This window comes from Lynx canadensis, chromosome E3 (assembly GCF_007474595.2).
Source record: "Lynx canadensis isolate LIC74 chromosome E3, mLynCan4.pri.v2, whole genome shotgun sequence".
In the NCBI taxonomy this organism is placed as follows: Eukaryota; Metazoa; Chordata; class Mammalia; order Carnivora; family Felidae; genus Lynx; species Lynx canadensis.
In genome coordinates, this window is record NC_044318.1 from 24,997,994 (window position 1) to 25,022,854 (window position 24,861).

Below are 24,861 nucleotides of genomic sequence, written 5' to 3' on the forward strand. Positions count from 1 at the left end.
TCGTAAGTTGAGCTCTGCGTGGGATTGCCAAGGGCATTTTGATTTTAAGGACTCCATGACTAACTCATCACGTAAGCTCTCAGATGTTAGAATGTTCTAGACTCTTAAGGTTGGAAGGAACCTTGTAAGGCTATCCAGTCCATCTACTCGTCCATGCTTGAGTCCTTTCTGCAGACCTTCCTGATTGCCTGTGTTTAATTGCATTCCATCTGTGGAAGCTTTGAATGTTAGGAATCAGAACTCATGTCCCTGTGATCTCTATTGTTTCCAGTTTTACTTCTAAGTAAAACTGCCACATGAAAGTCCTGGATGTATTTGAATATATCTGCCATTTCTTCTCAAGTCTTCCACTCACCAGGATTCAAGTTCCTTCAGCAGATTCTCACGTGATATGAGATGCATATGCTCTTACAGAATTTGTAAACTTTAAGACTAAAGAGAGAATTAAGTGCATTTGTTCTTAAGCCAACAAATTGTATTTTAATGATCAGTTGTGAGCAAGTATAATTAAAAAGCATATTTTTGCCTTTTATATCTGCTACTTTCATGAGAAAGAAAATGATTTTGTCACCAGAATCAGCATAATTTTCAGATACAAAAACCTTTTGTTACTTTATTTTGGGAGGTGATTCATGAAATATAATATTAGCATAGTTTCTTAATCACCTCAGCATAGTTCTCTTTACTAAGAAAAAGTTCCTAAAATAAAGCAGATGTTTATTTCTAAATCTTTTCTCATAAAATGGAATTTCTTATCTATGCTAATGTTTCCCTGGATTATCTTCCCTGTCCTGTTTGTATCATTTCATCTCTTGTCTCAGATTTTCATCTCCTTTGTATTCATATTTCTATTTGGGTGTCTTCCTCTTCCTTCATACTCAACATATAGAATTACCTGGCTCTTCCTTCCCACTTCCAACATGTGTCAGTCACCATAGTTTTATTTAACCTTTTCCTTAGTTCTTTGCTATTGGTTGCTAAGAACTGTGTGTTCTTCATTTGACCTGCATTTTGGTTCTATTTCATTTCCTTTCCCATCTCCCTCTCTCTTGTTGAGCCCTATTTCTAAGTAGCCTCCTTGCTGACTGCCTTCCTGGCCTCAAAGTTATACCTGTACCTTATCCCACACCCGATCCATTACTCAGAAGTTTGTCAAATTGATCTACCTGAGTTCTGCTTTCTCCTTCATCATGTTTTTTCCTTCTCTCTGAAACTTACAGTAGCTCCCTGTTTCTGGTAATAAAGACTTAACTCCTGCCTGGTTTTTAGAGGCCCCAATGCTAAGGTTCTGCCTGACCCATCTGAGTAAAAGTACTACCTGCCTTACAACTTTCATTCATGTAAGGCCAGGGCTTCCAAGGGCTGCTTTGGAGCTCCCAACAAAGAGGATATGACTTTGTGTTGGTAAAAAACCTAGGTCCCGTTATCAGGCCCCCAGCCCCTTCCTGGATCCCACTTGGGTCATCTGTGTAGATTTTCTTCTTCTACACTGGCTCCAAATTGGGGTTGTTTACTTCCTGCTCATGTCATGTGACAAAAAGGAATCCCGTTTCCAGTAATTTTACATAATCCATGTTTCCCCTGTGTTACATAACCCATGTTTCCATCAGTCCTGTGTTATTTCTAAAAAGTCTTTTTTTGGGGCACCTGGGTGGCTCAGTCAGTTGAGTGTCCGACTTAGGCTCAGGTCATGATCTCGCGGTCTGTGAGTTCAAGCCCCACATCCGGCTCTGTGCTGACAGCTCAGAGCCTGGAGCCTGTTTCAGATTCTGTGTCTCCCTCTCTCTCTCTGACCCTCCCCCGTTCATGCTCTGTCTCTCTCTGTCTCAAAAAATAAATAAACGTTAAAAAAAATTTTTTTAATAAAAAGTCTTTTTTTAATGTTTATTTATTTATTTTTGAGAGAAACAGCACAAGCAGGGGACAGGCAGAGAAAGGGGGACAGAGGATCTGCTGTGCTGACAGTAGAGACCCTGATGCAGGGCTTGAACACACGACCCATAAGATCATGACCTGAGCCGAAGTTGGATGCTTAGCCAATGGAGCCACTCAGGTGCCCCTAAACATAAGTATTTTTGACCCACTACAATGATCACATCATGTGTATTTTTTGAAGGGTGGCATTTCAAAAATTACACATGGTGTGGTCATTGTACTGAGTCATAAAAATACATGGGTTTTCATTTAGTTAAATATAAGAACATTCTGAGATTTTCTCTGTTAACTATGCATGTATACTCCGTTCTGGTGCCCTAGCATCTGGTGGTGATCAGTAACTTAATATCACTCAGTGTTAGCAAATAGTTTGAACAGGTTCCATTTCTGACCCTTGATATCCTTTTGCATTTATTGTTGAATTTCTGTTGTACTTTTTCATCATAATTTTTCTATCAAAAAGTGTGCAGATTTTAGCTTTTCTTTTGGTATGGCACAGTTAATGCCTCTTCCTCATTCGAATCTGTACCATAGGAAGGTTTCAATGGATCCAAGTACTGACACCTCTGTTAAATTAATATACTGCTATGACCTGCCATGGCTTTGCTACTACTCCTGTACAATCACTGGTAATGAATTGGGGGTGTGTGTTCAACGTGGGATTATGTGATACTTCCTAAATCCCCTCAGCTGGTTGAATTGAATAGAACCCAATTTATGCTCCATGTTGTATCTTTAATTTGGATTGTTTTGCCATGTCCATGCCCTCTGAGACTGTTAGAGCTGGGTTGCTTCCAGACTGTGTTGTGTTCTAGCTCTTTCTTCTTCCTCCCTTCTTATGGCCAACTTATTCTCTGCCCCTGCTACTTCTGCCTACTTATGCTGCTTCTGTTGTCTCCCCTATCTTAAACATTACTTTCTTCTCTTATTTCTTCCATGCTCTTTTTCTACTGTTCCTGTTTCTCTCCTTCCTACCTTGGGAACCAGCAGAACATAGCTTTTAGAAACTTCACCATCCCTAGGTACTTTTTTTTTTTTCCTGAAATAGCAAATAGTAGATCCATGTAGTTCCTGGAACCCTGGGACCTTTTGCTCTTCCTTATCCATTTTTATCACTTTCCTTGAGTTGTTTACAACGGTTGTAGGTAGCTGGGTAACAGAAACCTGACCTTCCGATAAGTGGGACATTAGAGCATAGTAGAATTCAGCTAAAATGTTAATTCTGCACATTATAGTATCATAAATATTCTGAGGTCAGTTGTTGGAACAGAGTAGATGGCCTTTTTCCTATTGCTGATCATGTGTTGTCCATCTGGTATAATCTTGTCAGTTGTTTAATTGGTGTTGCTATTTCTTCTCTTTAAGTCAAGAGGTGTTGCCAAAGATTCACGAAGATAAGCATTACCCTTGTACTTTGGTGGGGACTTGGAACACGTGGTATGGCGAGCAAGATCAAGCTGGTAGGAAGCAGAAGTCTTTGGAATAAACACTTGTTCCCTAAGCCTTTACTGTTAACGACATACATAATATTTAATGTTTGCTTTTAAAATCAAAGCTTTCCAAGTGTCAGTCTGGTTTTATGGCTAAAGTAGTTTCTCCAGTAATTGATTACAAAAACTACTTTTGTATTGTTTTAACGCTTGAATCTATATTGAAACTTTATGATATACTCATAGGCTACCACATGGCACATTACAGTTTTGTATTGTGTTAACGTTGTGTGTATATAGAATATTTTCAAGGTAGGAGTGTCATAAAACTCTAAATGTATGTTATCTTTCAAAATATATTTCAGTCCACCTCTGGAGGTACGAAGGAGGCTATCCAGCCCTCACAGAGGTCATGAATAAACTCAGAGAAAATCAGGTAATGATTTTGAAAAAGGTTTATGTATTCAGACTAATACAATAAATGGTAGCACAGAATTAAATGACTCTTTTCTGTCACCATTCTTTAACATTAATACAAGTTTTACTCTTTGGATTCTTGAAGTTGTATTGAAACATAACCCATTGTAATACTGTTAACATAACAGTTCTCACTATAAAATCAGTTGTACTTTGAAACTGAGAAACTGGTACTTTGATGCCAGTAAGTCAGCACAGTAGACACAGCCCTGGATTACCTAACACATACCTGCTTCAGGAACTGTCAACCACATAGTCTTTCCTTTGGGCTGACATCCCTGTCCTCCCCACTCCCTTCAGGAATAGGTGCAGGTCAATGAAGAGAATTTTAACAGCCATCCATTATTAGGAAAGAAAACCTTTGGTGTAGATTCCCTGTCCAAATATAAGTGGCTTTGGACTATCTGGTGTTTTGTAGTCTCTATGTCACTTTTGTTAATATGCTGTCAGACACTGTTAGGAGGACTTAAAAAGGTAGGAGATTAAGTTGTTATTTCAGTAGTTAATATTGTTATTTTAGTAATTAGATGGCTGTGTAGTTTGGTGTCTAAATCTGGACACTTTTGAGAGTGAAAATGAATGCTTTAGTTATTATGCTGGTTCAACAGGATGTAAACTGGGGCTGTCTTGGGCCACCTGGGGCCCTGTTTTTGATAGTATTCTAAGAGGAACATAAGTGATACTAAAGTGGATTTATATGTAAATCCTAGAAGGTATAATGAGCATGTTTTTTCCCTCAAAGGCATTTGTGGAATTCCGCAAGGCAAGAAGCAACATGCTTCTCTCTAGGAAGAATCAGCTGCTGTTGGAGTTCAGTTTCTGGAATGAGCCTGTCCCACGGTCAGGACCGAATATATATGAACTCCGATCTTACCAGCTCCGAGTAAGTACAGAAATACCCACCAGCTGTCCTCCCATGCTTCTGTGAGGAAGCACTGGCAGCCCAATGCCTACCACACAAGTGGACTTTACATTTTGTGATGTGTTTGGCTTAATGTTTTGATTGGCTTATTTTATCCCGTCCAGTCCTTCTCTTCTTTCTTTTTTTTAATCTTCTTCTCTCTCATTCCTTCTCTTTTGCTAAGCTTTTATTTTTTATAATCTTACACATAATGTTTGTCATTTGACTTTTTTTCTGTATAGCATTGCTATTTTTAAGAGGAAAGACCTAAAATGCAGGACTAGCTATAATACAGAGCATCTACTGTAATTGAACTAGAGCAACTACTTCTCTATATAATAAAAATGAGACTGCTGAATAAGTTAGACAGCACCATAAGAGTCAAAAGGAATAATATTTTAAAACTTTCTTGATGTTTCCCCACTAAGTGACTACTAGAAAGAAAGCCCCAACTTGTTGGGATGAACACTGGGTGTCATATGGAAGCCAATTTGACAATAATTATATTTAAGAAAAAAAAAAAAAGAAAACCCAGATAGCAACATAGCAATGTTGTTAAAAGGAGTACACATCAGTAGATCTTAGTAGTCTAATACTCACCATTATACTGGAAAAAAAATAGTGATGTCCTTGTTAAATTTACTTAAATTGAATTTTTTTTCTTATTTCACCATAAAGTCTGAATGGGTACCAACAACTTAATCATGATTTCAGGACATCTGGAGGATGGGCTCAACTATGGTTTTGATAACCATAATTAGATGACTTACTATAAATATTGTCTTCGTGTATGAAATTAGAATAGAATAGAATAGGACTCTCACTATGGGATAGATATGTGCGCAGTGAATAATATTTTGTTACATTTTTTGTTTTGTTATGCTTCATTTTTAAGTTAGTTTTGTCATTTGATATTTTTTATACTGCTGTTCCTGTATTTCTTCACAGAACTAACAAACTCAAAATCCAAATCTCTTTTCAGCCAGGAACTATGATTGAATGGGGCAATTACTGGTAAGTATATTACCAAATGGTGACTTTGTAATCTTATTAATAGATTATTTTAGGCCATAGTGTTAATTCAGGAATAAAATCTGGGGATAAAACCATGATTTGATATTAGACTGTTTTGTTTGATGTTTCTATTACAGAATTTTTCAAACGTATGCAAAACTAGAGAGACTAATACCGTGGATCTCCCTGCCCCACCCACCCCCTTCCATTCCATCGCTTAGTTTCAGTAGTTACCAACAGATGGCTGGTCTTGCTTAGGTCTAACTCTCCCAACCCAAATTATTTGAAAGTAAATCCAAACAGCATGTCATGTCATCCATAAATATTTCAGTATATATCTCTAAGAGATAAGGACTCTGTTTTTTTTTTTTTAATATTTTTTAATGTTTGTTTATTTTTGAGAGAGACAGAGCATGAGCAGGGGAAGGGCAGAGAGAGAGGGAAACACAGAATCTGAAGCAGGCTCCAGGCGCTGAGCTGTCAGCACAGAGACTCACACGGGGCTCAAACTCCCAAAATGTGAGATCTTGACCTAAGCCAAAGTCGGACACTTAACCAACTGAGCCACCCAAGCACCTCTATTTTTTTTTTTAATAAAACCCAGTGTTGCATTAAGTAATTTCATATTCTTGGATATTACCTTTTTTTGAAATGTTTTTGTCACATAAACAGCACCACAATGACACAGTTGCTCGGGGTTTTTTTCTTCACTTAAGTAGCACACTACCAGCTTTTCCCCAAACTGATCCATAGGTTCATCACAATTCCAATCAAAATCCCGGCAGGCTTCAGAAATGCAAAGGACCCAAATAGCTAACACAACCTTAAAAAAGAACAAAGTTGGAGGACTCACAGATCTCAATTTCAAAACTGACTACAAAGCTACAATAATCAAGACAGTGTGGTACTGGCATAAGAACAGGTATATACAGATCAGTGGAACAGAAGTGCAAGTCCATAAATAAACTCATAAATATGAACCATTTGTACCAAGTAAATTTTCAACACATGCACCAAGTAAATTCAACACATGCACCAAGTAAATTTCAACACATGCACCCAAGTAAATTCCATGGGGATAGTCTTTTCAACAAAGGGTGCTAAGACAACTCGATATCTTTGCAAAAGGATGAATTTAGACCCCTGCCTCACATTATACACAGAAATTAACCATAACATAAAGGTGAGAAGCAAACGTAGGAGAGAGTCTTTGTGACCTAGGTTAAGCATATAACACCAAAATCCATGAAAGAAAATGATAGATTATAATTTATCAAAATTAAAAACTTTGTAATTCAGAGGGCATCATTTAAAAAATTAAAATGCAAGTCACAAGACTGGGAGAAAATTTTACAAATCATATCTGATAAAGGACTTGTATCTAGTATATGTAAAGTCCTACAACTCAGTAATTAGAAGACAAATAACCCATTTCAAAAATGGACAGAGGATTTGAATAGACGATTCTTCACAGATACACAAATAGCCAAAAAGCATATGAAAAGATGCTTAGCATCATTTATCATAAGAGAAATGCAAATCAAATGAGATTTAAAAAAACCCTAAAACAAGATATCATCTCACACCTTTTATGATGGCCATTATCAAGAGAACAGAAAGTAACAAGTATGGTGAAGATACAGAAAAATTGGAACCTTTGTGCAGTTGGTAGGAATGTAAAATGTTGTAGTAATTATGGAAAACAATACAGAGGTTCCTCAAAACATTAAAAATAGAATAACCATATGATCAACAATTCTAAGTTTCTAATCAAAAGAATTCAAAGCAGCATCTCAGAGATATTTTCCCATTAATTTTCATTGCAAGCATTAGTCACAGTAGCCAAGAGGTGGAAGCAACCCAAATATCCATCGAGAGATGAATGGATAAAGAAAATGTGATATATACATATAAGGGAATATTATGCAGCCTTTCAAAGAAGGAAACTCTGCCATGTGCTACAATATGGATAAGCCTTGAGGACATTAAGCCATTCATAAAAGGACAAATAGTATATGATTCCACTAATAACAAAGTCTCTAAAGTAGTTAGAATCACAGTAATGGAAAATGAAGAGTTGCCAGGGTCCAGGTGGAGGGGACTTGGTGTTTAGTGAGTATTGAGTTTAAATTTGACAAGATCAAAAAGTTCTGGAGATCCCTTGCACAACAATGTGAGTGCTTGTGACACTACTAAACTGTGAAATGGCTGAGGTAAGTTTAATGTTATGTGTTTTTACCACAATAAAAAATAAAGAATCATGAAATAAATTTTTAAAAAAATTTTTCAGTGGGCAAGGGATTTGAATAGACATTTCACCAAAAGAAATGTATAAATGCCTAATAAGCACGTGAAAAAGTGCTCAACACTCCCAGTCATTAAGGAAATGCAAAGTAAAATCACAAAGAGAGAAGACATCACAAACATTCAGATGGCTTTCACTAAGAAGACAGATAATAACACATGTTGGTGAAGTTGTGAATCAGTTGGGGCCCTCATACATTGCTGATGAGAATGTTAAGTGGCACAGCCACTTCGGAAAATAGGCAATTACTCAAAATGTTAAACATGGAATTACCATATGACCTCACAGTTCTATTCCTAAGTATATACCCAAGAGAATGAAAGCATGCATTCATATAAACTCATATACAGTGATCATAGCATTTCATAATAACCAAATAGTGGAAATAGCCTAAAATACCCATCAGCAGAGTGATGGAAAAATAGGCTGTGCTGCATCCACATAATGGAATACTATTCAACAGTAAAAAGAAGTGAACTGCTGATATGCACTACAAATATAGGTGAACCTCAATAACATGCTATGTGAAAGAGTCCAAAGCAGCACATATTCTGTGATTCCATTTGTATGAAATATTCAGAAAAAGCAAATCTATAGAGACAGAAAGATCAGTGGTTTCCTGGGGCTAGAGGTGGGAACAGAAAATGATTGTAGATGGGCACAAGGGATCTTTTAGCACAACTGGATTGTGATGATTGCATAAGTCTGTAAACTTACTAAATATATATATATATATATGTATATATATATAATATATAAATAATATATAAATGTATATATATTTATACCTAAGTGATTTAGGTATATTTATACCTAAGTGATATTTTACAGGATGTAAAATATACCTCAGTAAAGCTGCTAATGATGCACACACCTTACCAAAGAGAATTTATACCATGAAACCAAGAATAATTCAAAAAGAGGACATTGATAAATATAACATAGATGAGGCTGTAATAGGTGTCTGGCTTCTGCACCCCAAATACCCGGCCCCCATGCCTCTGTTAGAGCACTTGTCACCCCAGTGGAGTCTCTAGTTTCTAGTTCTACAACTCTGTCTACAAGACCTGGCACATCCTGGGTGGTTGTTAAATGTTGAATAGAGGGCAGAAACTAGTGGTTACATAAGAAGAAAACGTCTTTGCCAAGGCCAGTTGCCAAACTTGTAAACAACTTCTGTGCCTGAGGGGAATAGATTATATATATTCATGCAGTAGAATCTTTTTTTTTTTTTTTTAATGTTTATTTTTGAGAGAACACAAGCAGGGGGAGAGGCAGAAAGAGAGAGAGACACAGAATCTGAAGCAGGCTCCAGGCTCTGACCTGTCAGCACAGAGCCCTACACGGGGCTCAAATCCATGAACTGCAAGATCATGACCTGAGCCAAAGGTGGACGCTTAACCAACTGAGCCACCCAGGCACGCCTCTGCAGTAGAATCTTATATGGTGGTTAAAGTAAAACAGATCTGCATATGGATAAGCATTGAAAACACCAAGTTCAAGAGAAAGAGCTAGTTAAAGAATGTGTACAACGTGATGTCTTTTAGGTAAAGTTGTTTTCATGTCTATTTATTTTTGAGAGAGAGCGCAAATGGGGGAGGGGCAGAGAGAGGGAGACACAGAATCTAAAGCAGGCTCCAGGCTCTGAGTTGTCAGCACAGAGCTGGACGCAGGGCTTGAATTCACAAACCGTGAGATCATGACCGGAGCCAAAGTGGGAGGCTTAACCAACTGAGTCACCCAGGTGCCCTTAGGTAAATTTTTAAATGATGTAACAAAAGAGTCCTATAAACAAGTTGTATATAACAATTATATGAAAAGATAGAACTGTTGTTCATGGATACATATGAAGTAGAAATACAAAACCATAGACAGGAAGACATGTCTTCAAAAGAGGTAACTGCTTCCAGAATGTAACTCATGGGGGAGGGTGGGTGGGGGTGGCGAGGAGAATGCAAAGGGAGCTTCACCTGTTTCTGTGGTGTTCAGTCTGAAACAAATACGAGAAAATGTAAAGTATTGATATTTTAAAAATCTAGGTGGCCATAGTGTTTTAAATCATAATTTAAAAGACAGTTTAAAAATCATCTTAATCCATGTTCAGAAGTCATTTGAAAATATTGAATACCAGTTTTATTTTATTAGAGACACTAATTTCTTTTTTTTTTTTTAATTTTTTTTTTCAGCGTTTATTTATTTTTGGGACAGAGAGAGACAGAGCATGAATGGGGGAGGGGCAGAGAGAGAGGGAGACACAGAATTGGAAACAGGCTCCAGGCTCTGAGCCATCAGCCCAGAGCCTGACGCAGGACTCGAACTCACGGACCGCGAGATCGTGACCTGGCTGAAGTTGGACGCTTAACCGACTGCGCCACCCAGGCGCCCCAAGAGACACTAATTTCTTAAAAAAAAAAAAAAAAGTTTATTTATTTTTGAGAGCGACAGATCATGAGCAGGAGAAGGGCAGAGAGAGAGGGAGACACAGAATCTAAAGCAGGCTCCAGGCTCCGAGCTGTCAGCACAGAGCCTGACACGGGGCTCAAACCCACAAACCGTGAGATCATGACCTTAGCTGAAGTCGGACGCTTAACTGACTGAGCCACCCAGGCGCCCCTAGAGACACTAATTTCTAATAAGAAACACTTTAAAAATTAGGAATAGAGAATATTTTATTTAAATCAGGTTGGCAACCTTTTCTGTAAAGGAACAAATAATAAATATTTTAGGCTTTGGTGTGCCTGGGTGGTTCAGTCAGTTAAGCGTCTGATGTCAGCTCAGGTCATGATATCATGGTTCACCGGTTTGAACCCTGCATCATGCTCTCTGCTGACAGCTTGGAGCCTAGAGCCTGCTTCATAGATTCTGTCTGTCTGTCTGTCTGTCTCTCTCTCTCTCTCTCTCTCTCCCCTCCCCCACTCGTGCTCTGTCTCTCTCTGTCTGGCTCTCTCAAAAATAAAACTAAAACATAAAACATTAAAAAAATATATTTTAGGCTGTGTGGACTGTTCTGGGTCCATAACGATTATTTAACTTTGCTATTTTAGTGTGCAAGCAGCCGTGAGCTATTTGTAAATGGGTGAGCATGGCTGTGTTCCAACAAAACTTTATTTATGGTTGCTGAAATTTGAATGTCATGATTTTCATGTATCATGAAATATTCTTTTGATTAGATTTTCAAGCATTTAAAAATGTAGAAATCATTCTTAGGTCCTGGGCCATCAAAACAAGCAACAGAGCAGGGGATTTAGTCTGAGGGTCTGCTGTGCTAGCCTTGATTTAAACGAAAGCACTATCCATTTCCTTCCATGTGTTCTTTTTATTTTCCGTTTTGAACTTTCTTGCTTTGAACTACATAATTTCTAAGATCTAGATCCAAAAAATGGCTCTGTGATTCTTTTTTTTTTTTTTAAGAGTTTCTTTTTAAGTAATCTCTGTACCCAACATGGGGCTTGACCCCACATCCCAGACATCAAGAGTTGCACGCTTCACCAACTGAGCCAGCCAGGTGCCCCCATGATTCATATTTCTAATAAATCTTTTCTTCTTGGGTCATCAAAGGCTACATAATGCAAGTTAGAATTTTTTTTAATTTGAAAACTAAGAAATACATATTTAATTGTGTACTGTTATACAGTTAGTACCTATAGGCACCATTTTATTAAGGGACCTTTTTTAGGGAGGGGCCTTATAAATGTAATAATTTAGTTGCCCACAGAATAGGATCATTCATTATTTCTATTTTTGCATGTTACTAATTAAGACTTGCCCACCATGGGGGTGCCTGGGTGGCTCAGTCAGTTGAGCATCCAACTCTTATTATCAGCTCAGGTTATGATCTCCTGGTTTGTGGATTTGAACCCCACAACTGTCAGTTCAGCTGACAGTGTGGAGCCTGCTTAGGATTCTGTGTCTTACCCCCCACACACACACCCTCTTTCACTCATGCACTCTGCTGTCTAAATAAATAAATAAACAAAAAAACAAACTTAAAAAAAAAAAAAAGATTTGTCCACCGTGGCCTTCACAAGGAAGTACTGAGATTTATTCTTCAATTACTTAAAAAATTATTTATAAATCCAGCTCAGCATTCAATTTATATTTTGGCATATAGGTAACTATTTAAGATGGTGATCTCCTCTTCAGTACATGCTTCTGATTATTACGAGGCTAAGGCAAGTACGTTTTCTTTGCCTACTGTAACTGAATTAGAAAAATTCATAATGAAATTAATAATCCTGAATATTTATCACTATCAATGAAAGACAGTGTTTCCCCACCTCTAAGTTAGAATGCACGTTAAAGTGATCTGCTTAATTTCAATAATTTACCAATCAGATTTGTAATTTTTGTGAAGCTATCAATCACTTAATTCTAGATATAAAGGTTAAAGAATTTAATATCATTTAGGGGTAGCCCATGGGAGCAATAGCAAGAGATCCCTCCTTCACCACAAAAGAGCCTAAAAGCTTGGGTCACCCTCAGAGTTGAGCTTATGGGTATGAGAGCTGAGATGTACAAATTGATCTTAAGGAGGCTGGCTTTATCACTCCCACTGCGATTGCCCTTGCTCTGATCCTATACCCCGCTGCTTCCTTGATGTTCTAATTCAGTTGCTATGAAGTTTTCCTCCAGGACAAAAATGTACTGGTCAAGCCAACTCAGATATCTTGTCCCCCAAGAGTACTGTCTCACGGTAGATGTTAGTAGATTGATATCCTTGTTCATATGCCCCCAACTCTTCTAAATTAACTATAATGAATCTATCTTCCCAAGTCCTGTCAATTCTGACACCCTGATGACAGACTTTAGGCCAAAACGTGTTGATGTAAATTTACTGGGTAGTCTGTGGTGGGAGGTCTCCAGCTGTGCTTTTCTGGGTGACCTCCCTGTATCATTCAAGCCACTTTTTTCATTTTTAAGTTTGATTCTAGAAAACTGCTTTTGGGAAACATACATTTTCTAAAAATAGTTTTAGGATTTCAGATGCATCACTAAATATCAAGTAGTTGGTACAAATATGAAAGAAGGTGTTTAAGGAACTGACACGTTTGCAGTAGGAAATTTTAAAAGGAAAGTTTAAGACAAGTGCAAATTTTTAGTCAATTTAATCACAATTTCTTTTTTTTGTGTTTTGATTTTCTTTTATTTTCACAATGTTTTATAATATCCCATATACAAGACCTATAAACTTTTCATTTCTAGCCTTTCAACATTTTTTATTATATCATTAAAAGTATCATTTATAAAAATCTCCATTTTTTTAAATTAGGATATAGAGATGAATTAGAATTTGTACCTTGACTCTATAAGGCAACTGATGAATTCACTTATTTTGTTTGTTTTGTTTTTCTTTTTTTGTCTTTTCAAAACTCCTTTTATTTTTTATTGTTTTAAATTTACATCCAAATTAGCTAGCATATAGTGCAACAATGATTTCAGGAGTAGATTCCTTAGTGCCCCTTACCCATTTAGCCCCTCCCCCCTCCGACAACCCCTCCAGTAACCCTCAGTTTGTTCTCCATATTTATGAGTCACTTCTGTTTTGTTCCCCTCCCTGTTTTTATATTATTTTTGTTTCCTTTCCCTTATGTTCATCTGTTTTGTCTCTTAAAGTCCTCATATGAGTGAAGTCATACAATTTTTGTCTTTCTCTGACTAATTTCACTTAGCATAATACCCTCCAGTTCCATCCACATAGTTGCAAATGGCAAGATTTCATTCTTTTTGATTGCTGAATAATACTCCATTGTATATACATATACCACATCTTCTTTATCCATTCATCCATCGATGGACATGTGGGCCCTTTCCATACTTTGGCTATTGTTGATAGTGCTACTATAAACATGGGGGTGCATGTGTCTCTTTGAAACAGCACACCTGTATCCCGTGGATAAATGCCTAGTAGTGCAATTGCTGGGTCCTAGGGTAGTTCTATTTTTAGTTTTTTGAGGAACCTCCATACTGTTTTTCAGAGTGGCTGCACCAGCTTGCATTCCCACCAACAATGCAAAAGAGAGCCTCTTTCTCCACATCCTTGCCAACATCTGTTGTTGCCTGGATTGTTAATGTTAGCCATTCTGACAAGTGTGAGGTGGTGTCTCATTGTGGTTTTGATTTGTGTTTCCCTGATGATGAGTGATGTGGAGCATTTTTTCATGTGTTGGTTGGGCATCTGGATGTCTTCTTTGGAGAAGTGTCTATCCATGTCTTTTGCCCATTTCTTCACTGGATTATTTGTTTTTTAGTTGTTGAGTTTGATAAGTTCTTTATAGATTGGATACTAACCCTTTATCTGATATGTCATTTTCAAATATCTTCTCCCATTCTGTCAGTTGCCTTTTAGTTTTGCTGACTGTTTCCTTCGCTGTGCAGAAACTTTTTATTTTGATGAGGTCCCAGTAGTTCATTTTTGCTTTTGTTTACCTTGCCTCCAGAGATGTGTTGAGTAAGAAGTTGCTACGGCCAAGGTCAAAGAGGTTTTTGCCTGCTTTCTCCTTGAGGATTTTGATGGCTTCCTGTCTTACATTTAGGTCTTTCATCCATTTTGAGTTTATTTTTGTGTATGGTGTAAGAAAGTGGTCCAGGTTCATTTTTATGCATGTCGCTGTCCAGTTTTCCCAGCACCACTTGCTGAAGAGACTGTCTTTATTCCATTGGATACTCTTTCCTGCTTTGTCAAAGATTAGTTGGCCATACGTTTGTGGGTCCATTTCTGGGTTCTGTATTCTGTTCCATTGACCTGAGTGTCTGTTCTTGTGCCAGTACCATACTGTCTTGATGATGACAGCTTTGTAGTATAGCTTGAAGTCTAGGATTGTGATGCCTCCAGCTTTGGTTTTCTTTTTCAAGATAATCAGAATTTCATGTTATACACAGATATATATATATATACACACACATATAGGAATGCCATTTGGTACTCATTTTCCTGATGGTTCATTCTGGTAAGGGGGAAAAAAAAAAACAAGAGGCAGAATCTTTTTCTTTCATTTTTTTATTGAGATATAATTGACACACATGTTAAATTAGTTTCAGGTGTATAGCACAGTGATTGGGCAAGTGTAGCTACCTTCTGTCACCAGACAACACTATTATAATACCACGAGGCAGTTCCAGTTTTGATAGTGATGGTATATCAGCAGGAAGCTCCACATTCATGTTTTTCCATGTGCTGTCCAAGAGGTTGAAGAATCTCCCTTCGAGTTTAGAGAGCTCATGTGTCTTCCAGAAATCATGGTCTGCAGCTGCTTTGAGGGTGTGCTCCCTTCTCCTCTGTCTTAAACCCCACTCTCCAGGGGTGGCCCCTGTCTCCCTTAGATAGAGTAACTCTTGGCATCTTAAGTGTTCTAATATCCAGGTTTTCCTCACTTTCCCTCAGCAGGTTCTTGGAGAAGCAATTCTGTTTAAGTTGACAGGTCCTATCCTCTGCCAATTTTCTTGACTTTATGTCAAGAATCAGGAGTGCAACCATGTACTCTGAAACATTGATTTTGTTTAGTCATTACTGTCCATTTCCCCTAAAAATGACTCTTCTAGTTACAGAAAAGTACATTTACATCTTATATAGGTTCTGTATATTAAAATAACATTCGATTGCATTTGGTAGTTAAAAAACAGTCTTCATATTGAACAACTTGCTCTGAGGATAGAAAAAATCTGATTCTTTTTAATGTACCTGATTCAGTATCTGAACATTGTCATTGTCCCTTACAGGGCTCGTGCAATTCGCTTCAGACAGGATGGTAATGAAGCAGTTGGAGGATTCTTCTCTCAGATTGGGCAGCTATATATGGTGCATCATCTTTGGGGTATGTATTTTTTCCTTCATTTTTGTGTTACTGGGATTTCAGGGTTCATTACCAAATAAGTTAAACTAGGCAATAAAGCACATCTCAAGTCAGTAACTTTAAACACCATAGCAAATCCAAACATCATAGATGGAAAGTAAATGCTGGGCTATCTACAAGGAAAGAGGTCAACAGTGATGAACTATCTACAAGGAAAGAGGTCAACAGTGAAAGGCCCGTAGATTTGTGGCACATTAGCAGCTGACGTGGGAGTGGGAATAGTGGTGAAAGGAACGGGCAGCCGTGGGAGAGGGAAGATGGTAAAACTGTTGTCCCTTTCTAGACACTTCCCATGACTCCTCAGAAACAATCCTGCATTTTACCAGAGAGACACCTCCCCACACACTCATTCGCTGCCTGCCTTGTGTCTGATTACATTGTCCAGAGGCCCTTCTCTGTGTACTTTTCCAACCCTGCCCACTTTCGTTTGGCACCATCTTTAGTATCTCTCAGGGCCTGACTCAGGTGTGCCCCCTCGCCCCCCCCCAATGAGTGTCACTCTCCTCTTGAACCCCCAGAGCCCAGTATCATGTAGGTCGTCACGTTGTGGCTATTTGTGTCTGTCTCCCTGCTAAGAACAGGAATTAGGTCTAAGTAATAGCTTGGTACATTCTGGGCACGTCTGTATGTTTATTAAAGTTTTTGTGGGTTTTTTTCAAATGTTTGTTTATTTTGAGAGAGAGAGAGAGAGAAAGAGAGAATACCAGTAGAGGAAAGGCAGAGAGAGGGGAACAGAACCTGAAGCCGGCTCTGCACTGATGGCAGTAAGCCCAACGTGGGGCCCGAACCCACGAACTGTGAGATCATGACCTGGGCCAAGGTCCATTGCTCGACCGACTGAGCCACCAAGGCACCCCTATTTATTAAAGTTTAAAAAATGAAAAGTGGAAATCATTTCCAGACCATATTAATAAACTGAGATGTTTGACTGCTCAGTCCCACCACTTGCTGCACCCTGACAGCCTGCTGTGTTAGCGTGGCAGGCTTACAAAGATAAGTGACAGGGCTAATGAAGGATTAAGACAACATAAGGGATATGCCATGAGGCAATGTGTGATCAGTAACATAGTTCTATTTGGGGCACTCCCAGCGCTTAAAGGGATATAAACTTACATGTAGTTGAGGAAAATCAGTGAAAGGTGAATATGAGCTAGACTTTCGGATCTAAATAGGTTGCAGGTAAAGTCAAGCAGGAAGGGCTAGAACAGTGATAGAGATACGGGAATTTTTATAAACAGTGGTTTATAGAAAACTACAAATAGTGCAGACTGGCTAAATGGTAAGAGACCTGCTGAGGACCTAAGTCTGAAGTGGATAACTTGAGGCAAGAAAAGTAGTTTTTACACCATCAGGGTCTGGGGAAGAGACCCCCATCCTCACCTCCACCAATCACTGCTTCAACCAGTTGCTGATCTCAGCTGCACACACTGGGCCTCCCTGGTGTGTAAGCAACTGAAAATCCTGCACCAAATAATAGATGCTCCCACGAGCATCAGGTGCAACGTTGTCCTAGGGACCTTGGTTCTCTAGCTAACTGGGATTTGACTTCATAAATATCAGAGTTGTCAAATATAATAGATTTGGGAACAAATCTTCAAAACATATGTCCCTGCCTTTAGAGATTATGCTAAACATAATTTAACCTTTATGGGTTGAAGGTAGGGGTGAAGTCGTTTTGTTTTGTTTTGTTTTTAAATAATTATGTGGTCTGTCTGGAGGATATAAACTGAAAAGTCAGACCTCTTCCCTCACCTTCCCCTCAGGCTTGGCTCCTGAGCACCTTCCCAGACACCCTCGGTATCTGAGCACAGGAACTTGATGGTCAGGGTTGCCATGTGCTTTGACTCTCAGGCAGAGGGCAAGCCATGTACCCACTCCACTCATGTCAGGGTTTCCAGTGTGTCTGGATAGGGACTCGCGGGTGACAGAGCAGACAGGCACTGGCGGGTGTAAGTGGCAGAGCTCTGACAGAAGCTGTGGGGAGCATAGGCCCTCAACTCTGTCCCATGGGGAGGACTTAAGGCTTCACAACAGCAGTTGACAAGGAGTTCACCAAGATGCTCCTCCATGCAGAGACGCAGAAGCCAGGAACAGTGTGGTGCTCTGGCATTGGAGAGCGGCCAGATTGCGGCATGTCTTTTCTTAGGCAGTACTCTTCTCTACCTTCCTTTGTTGTCCCCAGTCAGTGTCCCAAATGTCCACTACCCTATTATATAGGAAAAAGTATCGAGATATGCAGAGATGAATTCTCAGTAGCCTGCCCCAAAAACTTACCCTCACTTTTCCACATTTTTTAGAGAACCACGTTTATCAGGCACCTCCAGCGTGTTATTTTCTGCATCATTCTCTTTAATCCTCACCACTACAAACCACAATGAGGTACCTGTGCCTCACAAATGATAAATCAATCACCTAGAATCGTCAGTAACTGAACCAGGCTCAGACTTGGGCACTTCTGGCTTTTTCAAAGCAGATCATTCTACAACACAGCACCTCTTCCTTTTACCCTCGCACTTGATGCCATTCCTTCCTCACCTTCCTTCAGGCCCTGCCCCTTCCATCTGTTCCACCACCCCCATCTATGGGCTCCCTCTCCCCAGTAATATGAACATGCCCAAGTGCTTCCTGCCTTTAAAAAGCCTCAAACCGAAGTGTCCACTGATGGATAAACAGATAAACAAAATGTGGTATGTATATATAATAGAACATTGTTTCCATAAAAAGGAACGAAATGCCAATACATGCTTCAACATAGATGAGCCTTGAAAACATTAGATTCCACTTACATGAGGTGCCTAGCATAGGCAAATTCATAGAGACAGAATGCAGGGTAGAGGCTCCTAGGGGCTGCCTGGAGGGGAAAATGGGAAGTTAGTGTTCAGTGGATACAGAGTTTTAATTTGGGATGGTGAAAAAGTTTCAGAGATGGATAATAAATTGGGATGATTGTGAATTACTTAATGCCACCTAATTGTACATTTTAAAATGGTTAAAAGTTAATTTTGCTATGCATATTTTACCAAATTAAAAAAATTTTAACTAAGAAAATTAAAAAACTGAAATTAAAAAAAAGAACACAGCCCTTTCCAACCTGTTCCCTGCAAGGGGGAGTCACCACACAGTGCACTGGCCATGCACCTGCCCTCAGTTGGATGCTGCTGCTTATCATATGAATGCTAAATTGTTTTGCTCTGGGTGGTAAGAGGTAAAAGATTTCTTTTCCTTCTGTTTTTCAGCCTCTTCACAATTTTAGGTACTAAATTTATACTCTATTACTAGTTGAGGGAAATTTTATCTTTAGGTGATTAAGTTGCTATACCTACAAGGGTAGGTCTTCTCATAAGGAGAAAGAAGCCCTGTGAAGAATAGGGTGTGTGTCCCAGAATAGAGAAACTAGAAGCCCTGATTCTTGTCCTTTTAATCTTGTCTGACCCTGTCAAGAGGCATTTCCCTGGTGAGTAGTTGGAAGGATCTTGCCAGGCTGGGATTTGGCAACCAAGGCACCCAGATGAGATACCTGAATTGTACCATGTGACACCAAGGACTGTGATACCTTTGACCATGCTCTTCTCTCCACCTGGCATGCCTTTGTCTTCTGTTACTATCTGTCAGTGACATTCTTTTCAACCTCTGAGCCCGACCCACCTGGTCAAATCACACCTTCCAGACACCTCTCTCCAGTCTCCTCCCTGTTCCTGTGGGCTCTGTTCTCAAGTATTCCACAGTGCTCAACAGTTGACCTTGTCTTTACTTATCTTTTTGTTCTCCACTGCATTGAACACAGTCTCTCACCCAGATAATTGTAGTGCTTTGGAAATGTTGAACAAAATTGAATATTGCTTAATTATAGTCTGACAGTTTCTGGTTATGAGTTTAACATTATTGAAGAACCTCGGTTTGAAAGGTAGGTCTTGAATCCACTAGACTGTAAAATTTAAAGATCTGTTTATTTGCTTCTCTCACAAGGCCTAACATAATTTTTCTCAGAATAACCAACTCACAATTATCCCAGCTTAGTACTAAATTCCCTCAGTAGTTGCTTTGAGAAAACCAGCTGAGCAGCTGAATCAGTACTTGTTGGACATAGCTAGTGGAATGCAGGACAGTGTGTTTGGATTAAGTCTTGTTTCTTCCGTGTGGTTATTTTTTAGCTTACAAGGATCTTCAGACCAGGGAAGATATACGGAATGCAGCATGGCATAAACATGGCTGGGAAGAATTGGTGTATTATACAGGTAACATTTTCAAGACATAAAACTTGTCATTCTTCTCATCTTACTGTTTTATGTTCTTTCACCCTAAAGCTAATATGTTACTTTTTAATTAATTTATTTATTTTTAAGTAATCTCTGCACCCAACGTGGACCTCGAACTCACGACTCTGAGCTCAAGTGTCGCATGCTCTTCTGACTGAGCCAGTTAGGTGCCCCTTGTACTTTTTTTTTTAAGTAGTATGTTGCTCTAGGATGGTGAATCATAAGTTTGGGGGGATGAAGATTAGTCAGATTTTTCTTTAATAGTTGCATGACTTCTTTTCAATAAGGAATTTTCATTCTTTCAAGTATGTTTGTGGGGAGCCTGGCTGGCTCAGTCAGTGGAGCATGCAACTCTTGATCTCAGAGTTGTAAGTTCGAGCCGCACATTGGGTGCAAAAAAAAAAAATATCTTAAAAAAACAAAAAAAACTACGTACGTTGTCTGGTACAGTTTCAGACCCTTGCATGATGTAAACTTCACATCATTACCTTTTTTTTTGTATTTTTCTATATTTTCTGAATATTTATTATACAGTTTTTTCCTAAGCTTTCCCTTTCTCATCAAAATTATCTGTTCCCAAAAACATTATAATTTAATACAGCAATTAAAAATTTTGAAAATTGACATTTTGACTTTCTGTATGTACATGTCTGTGCATGCGCATGCATACCTGCATGCATGTATGCTATGAAATCCTGGTTGTTTGATTTTTGTAAGAACAGTTGGGCTGAATACAACCCAGAAATACTGACACAGGTAATAATAAGTACCAATCATGTTGCATTTCAGGTACATTTAAGCTCATATACTACTAACAAAAATCAAAGAGTAGTTTGTTCTAGAAAATAAGTATTATCTTGTCTTTTAGTTCAAAACACCATATTATTGCATGTGACTTTGTTGCCTGTTCTTACAGTTTCATTAGTTTCCAGAGGCCTATTTTATTCAGCAGTGACAGTTTTTGAAGTACCGTGTATCTTTTCCTTTACAGAGTATAGTCAAATGCAGTATTATTTGATTTTATACAACTTTATTTAAAATTTTTCAATGTTTATATATTTTTGAGAGATACAGAGAGACAGAGTGTGAGTAGGGAAGGGCAGAGAGAGAGGGAGACAAGCAGGCTCCAGGATCTGAGCTGTCAGCACAGAGCCTGATGCAGGGCTCGAACCCACACAGGGTGAGATCGTGACCTGAGCGAAAGTCGGACGCCCAACCGACTGAGCCACCCAGGCGCCCCTATATAACTTTATTTTAGTTCAAAGTTCTCAACCTTTTGATAAAGCACCATTTTTCTTAAAACATGGACTTTCCTAATTCCCTACAAATGAAACACATCTCCAGACAGAATCTGCTTTAATTCTAATAACATCTCATAGGATGTTAATTGATCTACCATTAGCTTGTACATTTCTGCCCCTGAGATCAGTCCTATATTTTCCTCTATTCTGATTTTAAGCAACATGTCCTCTGAACGTTCTCAGCAACATATTCGTTAATGTATAGTTACCATAATCTGTTTAGAAAAGAACAAGCACGGTAATCTTGATCCTTGTTTTCAGTCCCACTTATTCAGGAAATGGAATCCAGAATCATGATCCCACTGAAGACCTCACCCCTCCAGTAAAGCTGCAGATTTTAGATGTGCCTACATAAATTTATGTGACAAGTATTTGTCATAAACTAATTTTAATTGTATATCAAGTGAAAAAGAAACACTGAAGTGTAAACTGCTGTATATAGCTTATGAGAGACCTCTTTTCTTTAAAATTTACATAATCACAAGAAAGGAAACTATTATAGTTTGATTGTAACAGTCCTCAAATATACCTTATACCAACCACCAGCCACCCCTCCCCACCCTCTGGGAAAAGAGGGCCCAAATTAAAATTTGAATCCTCTCCAAATAGGAATCTAACCATGAAAAAAAAAGTTAGCAATTTCTTTATAAAAAGCAAATCTGTTTTATAATTACAGATTTTTAGGCAAATTTCTTGTATCAGGAAGAAATATAAATTTTGTCATGTTACTCTAGCAGTTATTTCTGAATCTCAGACCAGGAACAAATTCTGAGTGTACCCGATACCTGAAAGTGTTTTAATTTTCTCTCCTGTTTAATTGGTCAGCATAGTAAATGACGTGTCATTACTAAGCTGGTAGTGGTTGCTAAGGTACATTTAATCAGTAACTCAGTCTTTACCTAGTATATTGTGATGGCTCTATATGAGGGGAAATAATGTGTCATATGTGATTCTGAAATGAACGCCTTGAATAGCACTAATTTTTATTTGTATATTTTTCTATAACAAATTGACTAGCATTAAGAAAAGAGGTTTTATTTTGTAAACAATCATTTGTGACCTCAGACATTCTGTAGTTAATATTTTAGTAAGCTCACAGCAGATACTTCCAAGATTATGTATGAGGGGTGGTGCATGTTGAGATTTAAATTGGAATAAAGCTGCCTACTTTGTCTAGCTCTGATTTAGTTTTTTAATACAGTGTGCCAATTTTGTGACTGTAATCATGTGCAAGTCCTGTTGAAGTGAAAAATTAGGTCTGACCCCCAAATTAAAGAATTTATGTGTAAAATAAAGTGTGAATAATTCTCATATCAAATGTCAAACTTTTACATGTGAATGGTTTTCTCCAAGAACATATAAAAGTCAATAAAACATCTTGATTTTCACATATGACATGTTTGCAGTCTTTTTTTTATGAACTTGTGCTAAGAATGACCCTGTACCTCTTGAAAAATAGCTTGTCCCTGTGAAGTGGGCATATGTAAGTCTATAGAGCAAAATATTAAATAAGCTCACCAGCTTCTAACTAGCCATTGAACAAGGTGTTTTGGGAAACAGGCTTTGTGTACCAGTGCATGGAGTTTGGGGGGTTGGGGCAGCGGTCAGAAGAACAGGCCCTTTCAAGTCCATGCGCTGCTCCTTGATGAGGTACTTCCCTCTTTGGTGTTCTGTTCCCTTAACCTATAAAACGGGGAGGTGGAACCCAATGACATTTAACATCCCTTCAGCTCTGAATTTTGTAACTGGCTCTTCTTAATGCCACAGAAAGCAGTAGGAGAGAGAGGGCATAGTGAGCTCTGGCATAGAAACCTGCATTTTCGGGGCCCCTGAGTGGCTCAGTCGGTTGAGCATCTGACTCTTGACTTTGGCTCAGGTCATGATCTCATGGTTCAGGGGATTGAGCCCCATGTCGGGCTCTGTGCTGACAGTGTGGAGCCTGCTTGGGATTCTCTCTCTCCGTTTCTCTCTTTGCCCCAACCCCCACTTTTCTCAAAAAAAAAAAAAAAAACTAAACTAAAAACATGCATTTTAACAATTCTGATTAGATGCTCAGAGCATGTTTGTAGGATGTGAGTGAAAGAACTGTTTATATGAAACTTTCTAAACTGTATAAAGAAAAATGGTAGAATTAGTAATACTAGTAAAGATGATCTAGCTATTCAGAACTGGAAAAAAATTGCTGGGAACAGACTTTTCACTAACAAATTGTGTGGACTTAAAGTGAACCATGCAGAAGTCAGGAATTTTCTATCATTCACTGGGCTTATTAGGGTTCTCCAGAGAAACAGAACAAATAGGATATCTAGATACCCACATATACAAAAAGAGACTTACAGGAATTGGCTACTGCGGCTATGGAAGCCAAGAAGTCCCACAGTCTGTCATCTGCCAGCTAGAGAACCAAGAAAACCAGGGGTATAATTCTGTCCAAGTCCAAAGGTCTGAGAATCAGGAGAGCTGATGGCTTAACTTCCAGTCCAAAGTCAGAGGGCCAAGAACCAGGAGCTCCAGTATCTGAGAGCAGAAGGTGAACATCCCAGCTCAAGCAGAGTGAATCTGCCCTTCCTTTACCTTGTTCCATTTGGGCCCCCAAAAGATTGAGTGACGCCCACCTACATTAATGAGGAGGGGTCTTTTATTCATTCTGTTGAATAAAATGCTGATCTTCCAGAAACACCCTCACAGACATACCCATAAATAATGTTTTACCAGCTATCTGGACATCCCTGAGGCCAGTCAAGCTGACACAAAATTAACCATCACAACTGAGCTCACAGTTGTGGGATGAGTTGGATGAGGCTCCCCAAATTGCCTCATCTACCCAATTCCCCATCCAGGGGCCCTTCCCCTGGTGAGCACCGGAATGTGCAAGAATGACATTTTCTTTTAGAAACAGTTATTCTCTTTTTGTGTTGCTTTCTTTTTATTTTGAGAGAGAGAAAGCACATGTGTGTGAAGGGGAAGGGGCAGAGAGGGAGGGAGGGAGAATCCCAAGCAGGCTCCATGCTGTCAGTGCAGAGCCCGATGCAGGGCTCAAACTCCCGAACCATGAGATCGTGACCTGAGCTGAAATCAAGTGTCAGAGGCTTAACCAAGACCCAGGTGCCCCTTGTGTTGCTTTCTTAAAGGAGCTTTCTGTTCAGAAAAGCACAGAGCAACGAACTAAAATAGAGCTCTTTCAGAATACACCTACTCTGGGAAAAGGAATTTCTGTCCTAATTAAGTCATTGGATTTCACAATGCAGCCTGCCTCACACTAGGCTATAGTCTTTAGTCACGTCAACAGTTTCTGTTATGTGCCAAGCACCAGACACCTAAAATAATATCATGAACAAAACGTGACCCCTGCCCTTGTGAAGCTTCCAGTCCAGTGAAAGGAGTCTGGCAAT

At 38.9% G+C, this 24,861-nt stretch overlaps 1 protein-coding gene across 1 annotated transcript in view; it reads left to right on the top strand.

Moving 5' to 3' along the window:
- The window catches only part of NIPSNAP2 (nipsnap homolog 2), a 37,974-nt gene extending 15,110 nt beyond the window's left edge, over positions 1–22,864 (top strand). The window contains exons 4-10 of the mRNA XM_030300119.1: positions 3,301–3,395; positions 3,731–3,801; positions 4,585–4,725; positions 5,726–5,757; positions 15,779–15,873; positions 20,064–20,147; positions 21,731–22,864. Coding sequence (XP_030155979.1) covers positions 3,301–3,395; positions 3,731–3,801; positions 4,585–4,725; positions 5,726–5,757; positions 15,779–15,873; positions 20,064–20,147; positions 21,731–21,795 — 583 coding nt within the window. The 3' untranslated portion in view covers positions 21,796–22,864. The remainder of the gene's footprint in view (positions 1–3,300; positions 3,396–3,730; positions 3,802–4,584; positions 4,726–5,725; positions 5,758–15,778; positions 15,874–20,063; positions 20,148–21,730) is intronic.
- Positions 22,865–24,861: the final 1,997 nt, after the last annotated feature.